Source organism: Sarcophilus harrisii, chromosome 5 (genome assembly GCF_902635505.1).
Source record: "Sarcophilus harrisii chromosome 5, mSarHar1.11, whole genome shotgun sequence".
NCBI lineage: Eukaryota > Metazoa > Chordata > Mammalia > Dasyuromorphia > Dasyuridae > Sarcophilus > Sarcophilus harrisii.
This window is the reverse complement of record NC_045430.1, coordinates 206,289,814-206,303,776: the sequence shown is the minus strand read 5'-3', so window position 1 is coordinate 206,303,776 and position 13,963 is coordinate 206,289,814. Positions and strand designations below refer to the sequence as shown.

The 13,963-nt window shown below is 48.1% G+C and overlaps 1 protein-coding gene across 1 annotated transcript; it reads left to right on the top strand.

The window, feature by feature from the left end:
* The first annotated feature begins 577 nt into the window (after positions 1-577).
* SHH (sonic hedgehog signaling molecule) lies at positions 578-12,909 on the top strand. Its single transcript, XM_031939527.1, has 3 exons — positions 578-1,275; positions 8,187-8,448; positions 11,997-12,909. Exons 1-3 carry the CDS (start codon positions 967-969, stop codon positions 12,866-12,868), a joined length of 1,443 nt encoding a protein of 480 aa, XP_031795387.1. The 5' UTR covers positions 578-966; the 3' UTR covers positions 12,869-12,909.
* Positions 12,910-13,963: the final 1,054 nt, after the last annotated feature.

Below are 13,963 nucleotides of genomic sequence, written 5' to 3'. Positions count from 1 at the left end.
AGAAACCCAGAAACCTTTCCTTCTTGATAAAGTCACTAAAAGGGACTGGGATAAATCAGCAGTGTTGCCACTTATAAGTTTAACTGAACATTTGTCTGATGATCAAGGTTTGACTGGGGAGGGGGGGGGATCGAGTAATGAGACAGAAGGAAGTATGAACTGTCTTTTAAAACTGCAGTTGTATCAAACTTCTTAAAAGATTGTCTAACTGGAGCATCTATTTTTTTGCTTGACAAATTTACCTTTCCCAAGAAAGTTTAAGAAAAACCATGTAATTTGTGTTATGCTAATAAACCAGATTCTACCTCGCTGCTATACAACCCTTTTTGTATTTCCCCCCTTCCCCTTTCTTTTCTCTTTTTTTTTCTTTCTTCTCCCCCCCACCCCCACCCCCACCCACCCCCCCGCCCCAGCCCTCAGGTGAAAGTGCGGCGGCAGCAGCAGCAGCAGCAAGCTGCAGCAGCAGCAACAGAAGAAACATTTTGTTGCCTTTTTGAGGGTTAAATCAGAAGACAGGCTGTCTCGCCTCGGCCAATCAGATGTGGTCCCTGCCAGCTATAATATAGTGCTAAAGGCAGGCTTCTCTCACAAGCGTTTCTAGGCTTGCTACCATTAAAATCAGACTCTTTTTGTCTTTTGATTGCTGTCTCGCGACCCAACTCCGATGTGTTCCGTTATCAGCGACCGGCAGCCTGCCATTTCAGCACCTGTCTCGATAGGAATCGGTGGATAGTTGAAGGAACCAGCAAGGAAGCAAAGCTTTATTGAGACAGAGAGAAGGAGAAAAGAGAAAAGGAAAGAGGAGAGAGGGAGGAAGGGAGGAGAGAGAGAGAGAGAGAGAGAGAGAGAGAGAGAGAGACCAACCTAGGGAGACAGCCTGAGATAGACACGCGCACAGGCGCGCACACACACACATACACACACACATACACACACACCAAGGAAGCTTTGAAGTAACTGGATTCAATGGACGAGATGCTGCTGCTGACGAGATTTCTGCTGGTGGTCCTCGTCTCTTCTCTCTTGATGTCCTCGGGGCTGGCATGCGGACCTGGCAGGGGATTTGGGAAGAGGCGGCACCCCAAAAAGCTGACCCCCTTAGCCTACAAGCAGTTTATCCCCAACGTGGCGGAGAAGACCCTAGGGGCTAGTGGAAGATACGAAGGGAAGATCTCCAGAAACTCCGAACGATTTAAAGAACTCACCCCCAATTACAACCCTGACATTATATTTAAGGATGAAGAAAACACCGGAGCGGACCGGCTGATGACTCAGGTAGAAACCCATCCATCCATGTGTGGCGTTTAATGTGTTTCTTTGAAAGGCAAGGAAAACGTGTAAGGAAGCGCTCAGGAGCCTCTGTCCTTTATTTTTCCTTCTCGATTTTAAGATCATAAACCCTTTTCCTCCTCACCCACCTACCCCATCACCCTTCCTCTTTCTCAAAGAGCCCATATTATGAGTACAGCTAAAGAAGTTTGGGGATAGCGATGGGGGTGGGGAGAGTGGCAGTTGAGCTCGGGTTTTATGTCATTGATTTGATTTCTGTGTTATTGGTCTTCTACTCCCAACCCTGTCTCAGCCCTGTCATGCAACTTGCTAGAGAGAGCTCAGCTTTTAGGGCATTCGGCTCCTTGAGTCTGCCCTTATTGCTTGGGGGAGGAGAGGAAGGGGAGAGGAAACAGAAATAGGAGGGATGGGAGAAGGGGAAAATTCGCGGCCCCCCCTCCCTCCATCAATATATACAGTGACCACCAGATAGATAGCGATTACCGTCTCTGGGAGTATTAGATCTTAAGACACTTTTTTCCTGCCTCCTTTTTTATTTCCTTTCTCACCCCCACTCTTCCCACATCCCAAATAAATTCTTAATTCGCCAGGCCAGGAAGGCTGTTCTGACAAAAGGCAGTGTGGCTTCAGCCACAGCTATTGCTCTCCCATTTCTGTATTATGTAGCTTGTATTGCAATACCGTCTTTTGCAATTGTGCCCATCCGAGTGTGAATATATTGATATTTCTTTAAGGATGCTCTCTTTCTCCCGTCGCCCGTGGTACCTTAGGGGAGGGACTTACAACTTATTAGCATTGCATCACTCTCTTTTAAATCAGATTGCTCAAGAATTACAACCGAATAAATATTGGGTGGGGGATGGGGAGAGGGAATAGTGGAAAGATGGAATGCAGAACTATCTTAGGCTTGTTATTTATTTTATTGCAAAAAAGAAAAAGCAAGGAAGAAACCGCAAAACAAACGTTCCCTTCGTGCCTCCTTTCCCACATTGAGACGTCTGAGAAGCAAATTCGACCGCCAGTCACGGAGTTTCTGAAACTCCATGGATCTAACAAGCTAGAAATGGTTTTCCTTGCAAATATAGGTCAATATCATTTTTATTGCCCTATTAAAATATTTAAGTCCCACCTTTGGTGCTAGTAACGCAATGAGGTTGGAGGAGACGCACTAGTGGGGGTGGAAAGTTGGGGGGGTCGGAGTTGGCAAGGATCTTCCCCCCCCTTCCATCCCTACTCAATCCCCCAGGTCGTTGATTTATTGAGGGGCAGGAATAAGCCGGCCCTGGAAGATGACTCTATTTCATTTTCACGAGTGTCCTTGTCGGGCTCTCCTCCAGATCTGCTCTCGACCACCTTAAATCTTACCTAGAGCCTTGACGCGGGCTCTTGTAGGCAGATAAAAGCGTGAGCCTCAATTATGTACAGGCCACAGTGTGCAGGTTGAGTGCAGCGTGGTGGACTGAGTTTGCCAGCTTGGTTGGACAGGAGCTTCCACTCCCCCCCCCCCCATCCCCAACCTCTGTCCCTAGCCTGCCTCTGGCTGCTCATAAACCCGCTGGGGGCGGGGGGCTGGGCCGGGGTGAGATGGCTAGGGATCGGAGGTAGGATTGGGGGGAGGGGGGCCCGAGGGAGGGCTGGAGGTTCCTGGCTCCCAACACTGTTAACAGTTGCTCTTGTTTGTGGAAGACCGACTGACAGACAGCCCGAGCACCCGTTTCACCCATCCCCACCGCCCGCCAGATCTCAGTTCCCCCTGCTTACAGTCCTCAGTCATCGCAGCCTTTTTGAAAAGCTGCAAGGCAGCGGAGCTGTGCGCCAAGTCAGACGCATTTTCAGCTCCACTTACTCCTCCTTTATCGATCGCCACGGCTAGGGTTTCAGCTTGTATCCTTTCGAATACGACAGAGGCTGGGTCTGCTACTGCTGCTGCTACTGGCGCTGCCGCCGCCGCCGTCACAGGTCCAGATTCTCCTAAACCCGAAGGGAAGAAATCCTTCCCCTTCCTTAAAAGATCACGCCCGCGAATTAGCTACATAAGTAGGACGATGGTGATGATAATAATAATACTATAATGATAATAATTAAATAAGGCTGCTGGGGGAGGGGGCTGACTAGGCGAGGGTTGAGGAGGAGCAGGCAGCGGCGGCGGCGGCAGGAGGAGGAGGAGAAGGAGGAGGAGGAGGAGGAGGAGGAGGAGGAGGAGGAGGAGGAGGAGGAGGAGGAGGAGGAGGAGGGAAGAGGGAGGAGGGAAGAGGGAGGAGGGGTGTGGTGATGGTGTTTTAAAGGGCTGGGTGGGTAGCTAGAGAGGGAACTCCGAAGGAGTGCTTGGTGATAGCGTATCTTCTTTCTTTCACTCCTCTGTCTAGTCTGTCCTTCCCCTTCTTTCCTCTTGTGTTTCCTCTTCCCCAGCCTCTTTTGAATCTTGCTCTTCTCTCCCTTTCACGCTCACCCCACTAACTCTGTATCTCCCCCCAAACCATTCCCCCGTCTACCTCTGCGTCTCCTTCCCCGCCCCCCTAACTACTTGCCCTTCCCAGGGAATTCAGCGCGGTGCCTGCTACAGGCTTGACCACTCTCGCTGCCATTGGCTGGCAGCATTTGAACTTCTGACCTTCTGTCAACTTCCCTCAGACGAACGAAACGAAAACAAATAAGTCCCCCCCACACTCGCACACACACCCGAGCATTGGCTATTCCTGTTCCCGACACAAAAGATGGGGGGAGGGGGCAACAGCCAGACGGATTACTGAAGTAAGGGGAACCTAAGTCCCCGTAACCCTGTCATGCAAGTACCCCCCAAAAATGCATTGGTAGTAGGAAGAAGTAAGCGCTCTCTCCCACCCTACTCCCATTCCTAACATTCTGTTCTCTGGCTCCCCAAGTGAAAAGTGTGTTGTTGGGGGGGGGGAGAATGACAGGGAAGAGAGTCGGCATTTGGGGGGATGCTGTTGGTAGAAATAATACTCAGTTGATCTGAAAGACAGGGCGATGGAAGTGGGGGATGGGAGGACTAAAGTAATGAGTTTTCTGCAGAGACATCTTCTGAACTGGGGTTCAGCAGGCGATCTTCCTGAGTTAGATGCAACACACTATAGTGTGTGTGTGTGTGTGTGTGTGTGTGTGTGTGTGTGCTGCTTCACAAATCCCTCAACCATGGCGAAATCTTCCCCAGTGGAACTTTCAGAGCCGTTCCTGAACGCATTAGCTACTGGTTAATATTAACTCTAGGAAAGGTGGAAACACAGACGGACACACATGTACAGGCTCAGGCAGGTCAGCTTCCCAGTCTGAGGGTGACAATGGTCTGAAAAGGGGACAGCGGGGAACTAGTAAGGAAGCGGGATCTGCTCGGAAGGTTACCCGAAGTGGCGGTATTTAGCAAATATCCTGTCTGCTTTAGAGAATGTGGAAATATGGGGGTGGGGGGAGGCGCGGTGTGAGGAGAGGGGAGTTGTATTTAGTTAAGGAAGACAGGAGATGTATGTAGGTTATGATTTGGGGGGCTGTGGCTCTTTTACAGTTTAGGGTCCCCCTCATTATGGGAAACCCACCAGCTTGTTTACAGTGGCAGGTACCTGTTAAGTGTTTCCTCCGAGCATTCATTTGTGTAGGGAGAGGTTAGGCACTTGGCAGAGAGCTGGGGCGTGTTGAACAACTTTGCCTCAGCTGACACAAAAGCCCGAGCTGAGGCGGCCCTGCTGGGCTTCACGGTGAGTGAACAGAATTGGGCTTGATTCGTGGCACACGACCCAGTGAATTAATAAATTGTCTGAGCTTCACGGCTTTTGACTTCGACAATCCAACTCAGCCAGTATAGAGTGAGAGTCCTTCAGGCAGCAACAGCAGCAGCAGCAGCAGGAGGAGGAGGAGGAAGAAGATAAGGAAGTGGAGGAAGAGAAGAAAGAGGAGGAGGAGGGGGAGTGGAAGAGGAGGAAGAAGAGGGAGGAGGGAAGAGGGAGGAGGGAGAAGGAGGCGATTGCGGCGGTGGCGGTGAGGCTGTTGGTACTTCTCCTTTTGCCAGAAAGAATTCATAGGAAACCTGGGGCAGGGGAACGGGGTGGGGATGGTGTATTTGCCCCGTGTTACGCCACCACCGTCTCCATCCACACTCCTTACTCCCCCAACCCGAACCTTCTTTCTCTCCGCGTGTCTCCTGGCGCAGATTTCCCATTTCCTAGCGGCTCCAGCTAAGTCAGAGATCCCGATCCTGGAGTGGAAGCGTTTCCTCCCCACTTCCCTAGATTGCCCCCAGGCTCTTTAAAGCTTCTCTATCCAGTGCGGGCGGGGGTGGCGAAGTGCTGGAGGAAGGATCCGGGGTAGGAAGAGAAGCTGTGCGCGAGTATGTGTGTGTGTGTGTGTGCGCACGTGCACGCGTGACCGCGGGGAGGGCTTATTCTCTCAGTTATAAATCCTCTTGTTTCATCGCTTGTCTTCCACATAAAGTGCGTGTCATCCTTGTAGTGATCTCACTTAAACTCTCTTACGAGGAGAGGAGGGGAACAACAGGAAAATCCCGCGAGGGCTAGCTTTCTCGCCCCCCCCCCTCCAGCGGACTGCTACTTGTTTTTATTTTATGTTTTAACTCCCACAATTATATTACCGTTTTTATTGCTGCCAAATACTCAGACCTTTTCCTGTTAAGCAATCGTGTCAAGTTCCCTTGAAAACTGTAATAAGAATTCTCAGTTTCCTTGCATCTTCACCTCCACTCCCATCCCCACTCCGAACTAACATTCTCCCCCAAAAAAAGGCTTTCTGAAAAGCTGCTAAAAAAAAAAGGGGGGGTCCTTTGTGGTGGGCGATTTTATATATCGATAACCTCTTTGGGGAGAGTTGTCTGGGAAAAGGTCAAACATCTTCTCTATCCCTGGAAGAAGTTAACAGCAAACAGCCCTAGCAGCCGCAGAGAGCCAGTCCAGGTCCCTTGACTAACATCACCTCTGGTTTTCTCAATGTCTCTGCTTCTGCCTCTGATTTCTGACTCTAACTAGAAAAAAAGACATCCTGTCTTTTATCATCTGAAGACACAAAATCCACCATCATCCCCTCTCCAACCTCTTAATCATTATCCTCCATCACCAATTTCTCTTTCAATTTTCCCATTCATTCAGCTAACCTGACTGAAGAAAGAGGAAAGTTTGGAAAGTTATCTGGGAACCCCACTTCCTACACTCTAAAAGCATATTTCAGGTTTTTACTAGAATTCTTTTTGAACTGGTTCAAGACAAATATAAAATTGTAATAATCACAAAGAAAGCATTTTGGCATAAACTTTGTGTGGGGGACGAGGAGATGGATGGATGGATGGATAGATAGATGATAGATAAGTAGTAGACAGATGAAGGAAAAAGAAGCAAAAAGAATGTCATTCTACTTTCTAGATTTTCTTATGGAAACATTTTCCTTCCTTACTTCCTATTCTCCCAGCACACACACACACACACACACACACACACACACACACACCCCTCTTTATACATAGAAACACCACCCCCTCCCTTAAACTCTTCAGTTTGCTCTTCAAACTTGCTGGACACCATTCTAAACTGGGGCCAAGAGAACAAGAGAGGAGGGAAGGGAAGAGGTTAAAGAAAACAAGAAATACAATCAGACCACAGAAAACCTAAGCAGAAAAGAACTCCATAGAGTAAAAAGAATGTGGCTCTCCAGATAAAGAATGTTTGTCATCCTGCCCTAGCCCATATGGAAAATTATAACTCACCTGGTTACTTTTCTTTGTCCCCCGCCCCCTGCTAAACTTTGCTATCAACTTGCAAGCTTTATTTTCCTTTTTTACCTTTGGCTTAATCTTCCCCTTAAAAAGTCTTGAGGTGGGCAGGAAAGGTCCCAGAGATTAATCATGACTTTTCATTCTTTAAGACATGTACAGTGTATTTTGAGTCATATCAATGAAATGCAAGGCCTCTCTCCCATTTCACTATCTACTTCTAATTCTGAGGGCTTTAGGGGGTGATTTGCTCTGAAAGGAGAGTTGATTTTGGGGAGTGACTGGGGGATGCAGAGAAAGACGCTCGTTTGAGAGGGGTCCCGTCAGGGACAGATAAAAGACATGCAAATGTGTGGGAAGCTGTTGTGGCCATAGAAGAGGAACATGAAAAGTTTCAGAGACACATAGGGTGGGAGAGCATCAGAAAGAAAGGGGGGGGGGAGAATAAGGTATGCTTTCTGAAGTCTGAAAATCCAAACAAGTCATATTCTCACAGAGTTCCCTCTTTTTAAACTACTCTGACTTCAAACTGCTGGGAAATGGTATTTTGAAAGTCAAGATCTTAATTTGGAGTCAATGGACCTAATTCACCTTGACCTTAACTTCTCGGTGCCTCAGTTTCCTCATCTGTTTAAACTGAGGTGGTCGGCCTAAGTGATCTTTAAGGTCCCTTCCACCTCAAAAACCTGTCATTCTGGAACTGCTGCCTCAGTGCTTCAAAAAGCCACTCTTCCCAAAAGGAATTTGTTCTCTATAAATTTGCATCCCCAGATGTCCTACACTACAAAAGTGGATCATGAGCCAGTTAGTCCTGAATCCAGGACCTCAGCTCTCCATCCCATCCCCATCCCTCTGTTTTTTCCTACCCTGTCCCCAATACACACATACATGATTAAACTGAGTTGATACAAAATAAGGCCTCCCTCAGACTACCTAGACTTTCCAAATCAAGGAAGTTTTGCTACCTGAGACTACTGGACCCCTAGTGACAGGAAGTTAAAGAGCTGCTTCCTGGGTGTCAAGAGCCACAAGCAAGAGAGGCTGTTGAAAAGAGGGTGGGATAGGGAGAGGGAGGGTATAAGAAGCAGGAATAGTTCTCAGTCCTGTTAACAAGCTCTCCATCTGTCTTCTCCCTCCTCTATGACACCTCTCCCAATTCTATCCCCAGAGGTGTAAGGACAAACTGAATGCCCTGGCTATCTCTGTCATGAACCAGTGGCCCGGGGTGAAACTTCGGGTCACTGAGGGCTGGGATGAGGATGGTCACCACTCTGAAGAGTCGCTGCACTATGAGGGCCGGGCAGTGGACATCACCACCTCAGACCGGGACCGAAGCAAATATGGCATGCTGGCCCGCCTGGCCGTGGAGGCTGGCTTCGACTGGGTCTATTACGAATCTAAAGCCCATATCCACTGCTCTGTGAAAGCAGGTAAGGGAGCAAGCAAGCCAGTCACTCACCCTACCCTCACCCCTACCCTGGTTTCCTATCTCTCAACAATGCCCCCTCCCCCAATAAGCCCTCCCTAGCACCATCAGATCTGCAAGTGAGACTTCCTGAGTTATATTCTTGCCCTCCTCTAGGACCCTGGATACTTTCTATGATTGTAGCCTCTTCTGGGAAAAGATGGGAGGGGCGGAAGGAAGAGAGAGGAAGAGAGACAGACAGAAAGAGAGAGAGAATGTGTGTGTATACAAGAAAAACGAACAGAGAGATACACAGACAGAAAGAGTAGAGACAGAAGACAGGAAGAAAATAATAGAGAAATACATCTGGTAAGGGACTTGATGTCATCAGTTAACATCTCTACTTAAAACCTCTGGGTTTCAACTTCCAGTCCTACCATTCTAAGAATTGTCCCCAATACCATGATTATATGTTATGTAAACACCCAAATTATTTCCAAACACAATTCTAATGGGTCTTCAGCATAGTAGGGAAGTTCCCATCCCTTCCTCTGGTCTTTCCTTCCTCGACTGCTTCCTTATTTCCTTCCTTTCAACCTTCCTTCCCTTTTATATACCTATTCTTGTATTTCAAGCTTGTATTAAGGCAGCTCTAGAAGAGGACAGGGATAGGAACGGAGAGAAGACGGAAGCATTGAGATAGAGTGAAGGGAGATGACAGCTGCTCCAAGGATGTAAATATTCAGCAAAGATATTAAAATAGCAACCAAGCTCAGTGCAGCCACTTAAAGAAAATCCAGTCAGACTAAATTGGTTTTTTCCCTTCCTCTCTAAGAGGTTTAACAACCAACCTACCACACTCACGTCCACATTATGTCATAGTATTCCAGTTTACGGAGAAGATGAGGTCCCAAAGTTTCTTTTAAATGAACTCATATTCAAATCTGTGGATTTAGAAACTAGTGTAAATATATAAATGAATAAATAAATGGGAGAACTTTCGCATGCTCCCAACAAACATTAGTGCTTCCAAACATCTGGATGGCCACACGCTCGGAAGCCCTGATTATTATTATTAGCTCTGCTAAGATTACTTACTGCTGTGGGTGAGGGCCAAGAACTTTGATTTCATCTTGTGGTCTGCAGCTGGTATATCCCCAACCAGAGTGTATTTTTTTTTTTTTTTGGTTTTTTTTTTTTTTTTTTTTTTTTACTTGTGTGGTTTTTTTTTTTCCTCTGGGCTTGCAACGCCACATGCTGTTACAGAGGAGGAATAGCTGTGGGAAAAAAAGGGGGAAAAAAGAAGAAGAAGAAGAGGGCTGGAGGGTGGGAGAGGAAAGCACCCAACTTCAATTCATCACTTGGGATCTCTTTTTAAAGCTTTTTCCACCTATGAACATAAGTTGACACATTTAGTAAAGCAGTTAACGGTGAATTTCAGAAAAGTCGATTTTCTTCACTTTCCTGGCTTTGCCTGCTTGGTTTTTAAACTGTATTTTAATGGCATCTTTTAGTTAAGAAACATTTTAAAAGTGTCAAGACACACTTGGTGGGAAAAGAAAATAATGACTTTTTTTGTTGTTGTTGCAACAACAGAAGGGGGGAGGGAAGGAACCTGAAAATACATGGAGGGTGGTGATGACGTGTATTTATAGCAGAAGGAAAGGACTCACCAAGGGAAAGAAAATTAGCAATATTCACTTCCTTGGATCCAGAGATGAGAAAGTTTCTCACTTCCAAAACTCTATTGAAATTGGGAAGGGTGGGCTTGGGTGGTAGCTCTGTAGTTCACCCTGCAGGGGAACTGGTGAGCCTCTCTCTCTCTAGGCTCTCCTGTCTAGACACTGAAATGACCTCTGAGGCCTTCTCTGTTTTTCATAATGGTTTCCCACCCTTTCCCCTGCTCCTGTCCAAACCTCCTCCCCAATGTAAAGGCATAATCTACCGTGTGGATTTTTCCTAGGGAGAGGAAGAATTCCAAGGGACTAGAAAGCTACTCATTGAAATTCCGAACACACTTGGGGTTTGGGGGTAATATCTAGTGCGTGTCAGGCAGGGTCGTGTGATTCTACTATGGGGTTTTCTAGAGACCAGGTCCTATTTCGAAGACTAAAGCTGGTTTCCAATGGTCAGAGGCTCACTTCATGACGGAGAAACTGATGAGAAGATTAAAACCCCTGTAATTCCAGCAGGAAGATTCTTTATCTCAATCTCTATTTGCAAAAAGCATGATCCTGGAGATTGGAATGCAAAGAAGAGTACAGCCCCCTCTCCTCCGCCCCCTCCCCTTCCAGGCCCCCCTCTAGTCCTCCAAAAGCCTGAATTATTGTCATCTGGATAGAGAGAGACCGAGACAGAGAGGGCGAGAGGCTGGGGTGCTAAAAGGGGGCATTGAAAATGGGCCGCGTCTATCTGGTGCTTAGAGCAGGGTCCTCCATTTAAAATTCAAATACACATCTTGAGTGCCCTGCAAAAGTGGCTTTGCTGTGCAAATAGTGCTTGTGAGGGCCTGGGTTTTTGGAGAGTATGTGTGTGAATTGGCACATGGGGGGCTCTGCACCTGAGCAAATAACGGGGTGGATAGTGAGAGAGTGACACACACACACACACATACACACACACACACAAAAGAAGAAGAAGAAGAGGAGGAGGAGGAGAAAGAGGAGAAAGAGGAGGAGGAGGAGGGGGAGAAAATGGAAGTGTCCTCTCTTCCAAGAGTGCCTCCCATTTATTCGAGGAATCGAAATGACAATGCGTGAGTTCTTTATTAGATTTTAATTAGAGGACCCAAACAAACGCCGGATTTTCCCTCCCAGACCAATTGCCCGGTGTGTTTGTCGAGTTGCTACAACTATTTCAGTTATTTTTCATCAGAGACCCCATGCAACCGACAAACGCAGCGGGGCTTCAGCTCCAGTTCAGCGCTCTCTGTCTAGTCTAGCTCACCCACCCCGGCCCTCCCTACGCCCAAGAAACCCAGAACAGCCACCACCCAGACCGGCCCTTCCCAGAACTAGCCCTTCGCTGGGAATTCGTCCCAGTAAGCCTGGGTGCAAAATCACACCCCGCCCCTCCCCCTCCGCTGTTCAGAGCGCTCCCAGAGTGAGGAGTTGGTGATTGGAGAGTAAGCATCCTTGATTGGGGGGACGGGGAGAAAAAAGAGAGACTTCTAACGTAAAATGAAAAGCCCGACCTCTCCCCAACAAGTGGGAGATAGCTACCTACCTAATCCAGCGGTAAAGAGGAGCGGCGGGGAGGGGCAGGCAGGCAGGAGTCCTTCGGAGGGGAGACGTGACAAATTCCCACTGTGGAGCAATTCCATACCCTTGATGTCCCAGAAGATGATAAAGAATTTGTTCCCGGTCTTCGCGCCGTGGCGTAGGGAATTAAAAAAGGGGAGGGGGGGGAGGGGAGAGTGACCTGTGTTCTGCTCCGGGAACCTGCCCTCACCAGGATTTGCCCATCCCCCGCCTCATTTCTCCCCGCCAGGCTCACCTGTCCCGCGCTGCCTTCCTCTCGGTACTAACAGCCCTCCTTCCCCCCTTTCTTTCTCTTCCCCGCTCCCACCTGCAGAGAACTCAGTGGCCGCCAAGTCGGGCGGCTGCTTCCCGGGCTCGGCCACGGTGCACCTGGAGCAGGGCGGCACGAAGCTGGTGAAGGACCTGAGCCCCGGGGATCGCGTGCTGGCCGCCGATGACCAAGGCCGCCTGCTCTACAGCGATTTCTTGGCCTTCTTGGACCGGGAGGACGGCGCCAAAAAGGTGTTCTACGTGATCGAGACGCGGGAGCCCCGGGAGCGCCTGCTGCTCACCGCCGCGCACCTGCTCTTCATCGCCCCGCACAACGACTCGAGTCCAGAGCCGCTGCCTCCGGGGGAGCCGGGGCTGCCGCCGCCGGAGCAGCCGTCGGGCTGGGCCTGGCAGAAGCCACCGCCCGGGGTCGCGGCCGGACGCCAGTCGCTCTTCGCCAGCCGCGTCCGCCCCGGACAGAGGGTCTACGTGATGGAGGAGCGGGGCGGCGACCGGAGGCTGCTGCCGGCCGCCGTGCACAGCGTGTCCCTGCGCGAAGAGGCCTCGGGAGTTTACGCGCCGCTCACGGCGCAGGGCACCATCCTGATCAACCGCGTGCTGGCCTCTTGCTACGCAGTCATCGAGGAGCACAGCTGGGCGCACTGGGCGTTCGCCCCCTTCCGACTGGCCCACGCCCTGCTGGCCGTGCTCTCCCCCGCGGGCAGGGACTGGGGCCGGGGCGGCGGCGGCCCCGGCGGGGGCGGGGGCGGCCGGGCCGTCCTCCCCGCAGCCTCGCCAGATGTGCCCGATGCTCCAGATGCTGGGGCCACGACGGCCGGCATCCACTGGTACTCGCAGCTGCTCTACCAAATAGGCACCTGGCTGTTGGACAGTGACGCACTGCACCCCCTGGGGATGGCAGTCAAGTCCAGCTGAAACAGAAGGGGATCCTGGGCGGAAGGGGGGCGGGAGGGCGAGGGTGGGGGTAACAACAACAAAAAGAAATTATGAGAGCACGGAATGAGACTTTTAATTATAATAATAATTAATAATAATAATAATAATGATAATAAAGTAGGACAGTCCAAAGTAGACTTTAAGGAAACACAGACCCCGGGAAGTTTTGTTGTTGTGTTTAGTTTTTATATATATATTATATATATTTTAATTTTGTTGGCTTTTTGTTATTGTTTTATTTTTGTTATTATTTTTTCCTCCTCTCCTGGCTATTTATTTGTTTGGTATTTGAATAGATGTTTTAAATAATATGAACCGGACCTTCAAGAGCCTTAAATAGTTTTTTTTTTCTTTGATAACTTATTATTATCATGTGAATTGTACTCACAGGGGGGAAAGATTATTTTGTGAGGCCAAGCAAAACTGCTCAGAGTCTATTTTTCTACATGTCCCGCGTGTCCTGACTTTCAGAAAGCAAAATTCTGTACTTTCCACTCCTCCTTTGCATCGCTCCTGCTTTCCAGCAAGTGTAAAGTAAGACATGCTTCGTGGGGGTCCACAAATTATATTTTTGTACGCAGAATTGTAAATTAGATTTTTTGAGAGATCAATACTTAACAGAATTACATTTTGTTTTTTTTTGAAATAGTGTAAAATATGAGAATATATTATTTTAATTTAACTAGTTTCCACTGTAACAGCCATCTCCTGTATTGTTTTTTGCTTTAATATTTGCATTGTCAGCATCATTATGGCCACGTTCTTGGAAGTCAAGACTGTTACACTTTTTTTTTTTTTTTTTTTTTTTTGCAAACCGCAAGAACTTTGTTATTTTTAACTTCAAAGAATTTATTAGAAAATAATATTTTTTAAAAAAGCGCACATGGTAATGAGCCCACAAAGATGGAGCCTGTAGTTTGTACAGAGGGAAAAAAAAGGATGTTTTGCATTAATAAATTGAGAAATAACTACTGTAAATTTACTAAAATGTATTTTTAAAATATTTTGTAATAGTTTTAATAGTTTTATAGAAATAAAATGTGCCATGCACAATCTGGTTAGTATATAATAACT